Source organism: Perkinsus marinus (genome assembly GCF_000006405.1).
Source record: "Perkinsus marinus ATCC 50983 genomic scaffold scf_1104296964002, whole genome shotgun sequence".
In the NCBI taxonomy this organism is placed as follows: Eukaryota; Perkinsozoa; order Perkinsida; family Perkinsidae; genus Perkinsus; species Perkinsus marinus.
In genome coordinates this window covers 22494-25662 of record NW_003204865.1, presented here as the reverse complement: position 1 = coordinate 25662, position 3169 = coordinate 22494, and the positions used below count along the sequence as shown (strand labels likewise).

Below are 3169 nucleotides of genomic sequence, written 5' to 3'. Positions count from 1 at the left end.
GGGGAAATCATTTTGAATTTTCCACGTATGGCTAGGAACACATTCTTCAATCAGTTTCCCCCATGTGAATGTCATCATCACATTAGTAACATATTTTCCCTTTTGTTATCAAACCCTAGGGAACGTTATTTCTCGGGTTCCTGGTGAGAGCGGGCCGACTTTGGATAGGTGGTTGCTATTCATAAACTACAGCGCGAAGCAAATTAGAATTTTGAGGTGCTGTTTCTTCGATGAGAGAGTGTGATTATAGACTACAGAACGTTTCTAAAACGTTGATGTCAATCGATTCACTCAGTTATCTTTTCGAAATATGAAAAATTTGTAGAGCGGCTAGGTTCACCCTGTAATGCATCGAATACCAACAAATTGGTGATCAGATGTTTTACTATAGTCTTATATTATAGTAAGTGCCAATTTGATATGCAAATGTGTGTTATTTTCTCCGAGATTAAACTATATCGCATATACAATGTTAACATTGCTATGAACATGTGATGTGATAAAAGTAACCTTTCGAGACTGTGATAGCGACAAGTTGTTCACTATCATTAATCCCGGAATAGAAAACGACGCACATTCTCCACATTTGCATATCAAAATGGCATGCACTATACCCTACAAATTTCTCCCCGCAGGTACATGTTCTATGGCTGTCGAAGAGGACGAGATGGTTATCGACGCTGTAAGATTGATATTGCTACGTAATAGGAACATGCCCCGTGTTAGATTTTGAAAGCTCGCAACGTTCGTGTGGTTGCATTTGACGACGTAGTCAACTTCGGCTCGGAGGGCTTCACTTCTTTTCGAGGAAAGCAATTTCACCCTAGTCTTAAGCATTCGAGGAGATTCTTTCCGCATGTGAGTGACAGTCTCGTCGGTTGAAGTTGATATTTTTTTTCTGGTAACAGGTTCACAATATGGACGGATTTTTCGTGTGCAAATTGCAAAAGTTCAGCAACGATATTCCTCAGCGTACGCCACTGCAAACTGGACTGAGACGGCAGATGCGTTTTTTGTGTTAGGTGTTAGGAAGGACCGTCGACCCACCGAAGCTGTTACGCACGCCTGGGGGGAAGACAAATGGTAATTTTGGAGCGTCTTCATCCGTTTTACGTGAAGTGGTGAAATATATTTTTCACTAGTGTTTTTCATATGCACGTATAGAACAAGTAAACTCAGCAGTTCTAATTTGATGATTCCTTGTGAGCCGTGTTGTTGTAGGCGTTTGAACTCAAGTTCACATACACATGTAGTTAAGGAAGACTCCTTTTTTTCAGGACTACCGAGTTTATGGATTCTGTGATGGACGACTTCCCTCAAGAAGAGGGTAAACTGCCGCCTCCTGAGGAAAAGAAAAAGCAGCTGAAGATGTCGAAGAAAAGACGGAAATTGGAGAAGCAAAAGTAGGAGTCGCGATGGCTTGGATTTCGTGTTGGAGTAGGAATTTATGTTCGCTTTCCTCAGCTGAGCTCAGGAGTTTCCGAAACTAATCCTACAAGAATTAGTACAGAAACCAATGAGAATTATCGAGAAAATTTTTCGAATTTTCATATTGTCACCAACACATGTAGTTGATCATGTGCATGTTTTCCCACACTGTTACGTCTTGGGGTTCTCAGGGCAACTCAGAAGGCTCAAGAGGAAGTAGAACCTAGCAAGGAAGGAGTAAGTTTGAAAATGCTCAATAATCGATCACCAGGGCGTGCGCTTTTTCCTTGAATATTACTATGCAGGTTCAGAAGGAGAAAGCGTTGAAGAAACGGAAGTTCCAAGTAGGATTGACCAGCCGTTATTTTCGACACTGTTTGATCTCAGAAAAAAGGGGGTAAGTCGAAGGCGTCCAAGGTTGCCTCCACGTGATCAACCCTTCGCTACTTACCAACGTTGTTGTCTATTACTAACGTAAATGATCTAGTACTACGATATTGTTTCTAGCTCCTCCACAATTGCTGATTGGTGTTTTAGTGACAATTGGATTTCATCGTAGTTTGGTCCTCTTCCTTTCGGCCGATCTCCGTATTAACTATGGCGAGCATGAGCGAAGACAGGTACTGCTCGGATGACAATAAGAAGAGTTATATATGTGGTGTAGATACTCGGGAAAGTCCGGAGTGTTCGATTCTTTGGATTCTGGTGCTGAGGGGGCGACTTCGATGGACACGGACTCGGAGTCTTCAGCTGCTACTCAGCCGGGAGCTCCCGCGAGATGTGAGATGAGCTCAGGTGTAGGGAGTTTCTTTTTATTGTTTATAATCAGCTATCGAGGGGTGGGTGATCTTCCTTACTGGACTCCATGAGGAAACGCAGGAGGACGACGTGATGGAGGTAAATTTTTTTTCGGAAAAACTCTCGCTGAAAAAATGTTCAGGTTGCGATGGAGTTTGGAGATGTTCGTAACTTGCATTTGAATCTGGATCGGCGTACAGGTAATCAGATGGGTTCATTTAGTAGGGGGAAAATACGCACATGGTCAACTACATGTGTTGGTGACAATATGAAATTTATGAGGAAATTCGCGTTGGTTTCTGTACATTTCTACCCTAATTAGTGAGGAAACTCCCAAGCTGAGGAGAGCAATACTGGGTTCACTGCTTTCAGGTTTCGTGAAGGGGTATTGTCTCATCGAGTATGAGAGTAAATCGGAGGCTTCAAGCGCCATCTCTGGTGAGGAATACCCTGCTGCTGCTATCATAGTAGGTGGCTGGTGCAGGTATGAGCGGAAAAATGATCTTGGAAACGCCGGTTACAGCTGACTGGGCCTTCGTGCGTCCGCCTCCGGTTGGTAAGTGTTGGTATAGGGGGGCGCAGGTTCGAATCTCCCCGGAGACGTTTTATCGTACAGGTTCAATGAGGGGTAGACGTCTGTAAGAAGAGCGAAGGGATTACAAAGTAGCAGTATGATACGCCGTTAGTATCTCACACATACACAAACTTTAGTTTTGAGTTACGTCTTGGGCCCCGCGATAGTTCTGTGAATTTCGCGAATTCGGAGGAACTGTTGGGAGTGGGAAAGCTCGCTACTTCAAACTAAATGTGTTCGAGAAGTCTCCTCACAGTAGGAGGAAATTCGACGGTTCTTATGCGTAAGCTTGTGCAATAGGAGGATTAGAATCGGTTTCCATGGCTGCTTCAGCGACAGATGAGAATGCCGGGTTGTCCACCGCGGTGA

At 43.8% G+C, this 3169-nt stretch overlaps 3 protein-coding genes across 3 annotated transcripts in view; all 3 read left to right on the top strand.

Moving 5' to 3' along the window:
• The window catches only part of Pmar_PMAR000907 (microfibril-associated protein, putative), a gene marked incomplete at both ends in the record, with an annotated part of 1485 nt that extends 990 nt beyond the window's left edge, over positions 1-495 (top strand). The window contains one exon of the mRNA XM_002771052.1: positions 448-495. Coding sequence (XP_002771098.1) covers positions 448-495 — 48 coding nt within the window. The remainder of the gene's footprint in view (positions 1-447) is intronic.
• Positions 496-598: 103 nt separating this feature from the next.
• Positions 599-1860, top strand: Pmar_PMAR000906 (conserved hypothetical protein; the record flags this gene model as incomplete). The annotated part of the gene is made up of 8 exons (XM_002771051.1): positions 599-682; positions 727-858; positions 909-972; positions 1023-1083; positions 1278-1403; positions 1620-1665; positions 1734-1772; positions 1816-1860. 8 exons carry the CDS (start codon positions 599-601, stop codon positions 1858-1860), a joined length of 597 nt encoding a protein of 198 aa, XP_002771097.1.
• A 165-nt stretch (positions 1861-2025) lies between these two features.
• Positions 2026-2858, top strand: Pmar_PMAR000905 (RNA-binding protein 8A, putative; the record flags this gene model as incomplete). Its single annotated transcript, XM_002771050.1, has 7 exons — positions 2026-2048; positions 2093-2208; positions 2258-2325; positions 2369-2426; positions 2599-2664; positions 2711-2782; positions 2809-2858. 7 exons carry the CDS (start codon positions 2026-2028, stop codon positions 2856-2858), a joined length of 453 nt encoding a protein of 150 aa, XP_002771096.1.
• Positions 2859-3169: the final 311 nt, after the last annotated feature.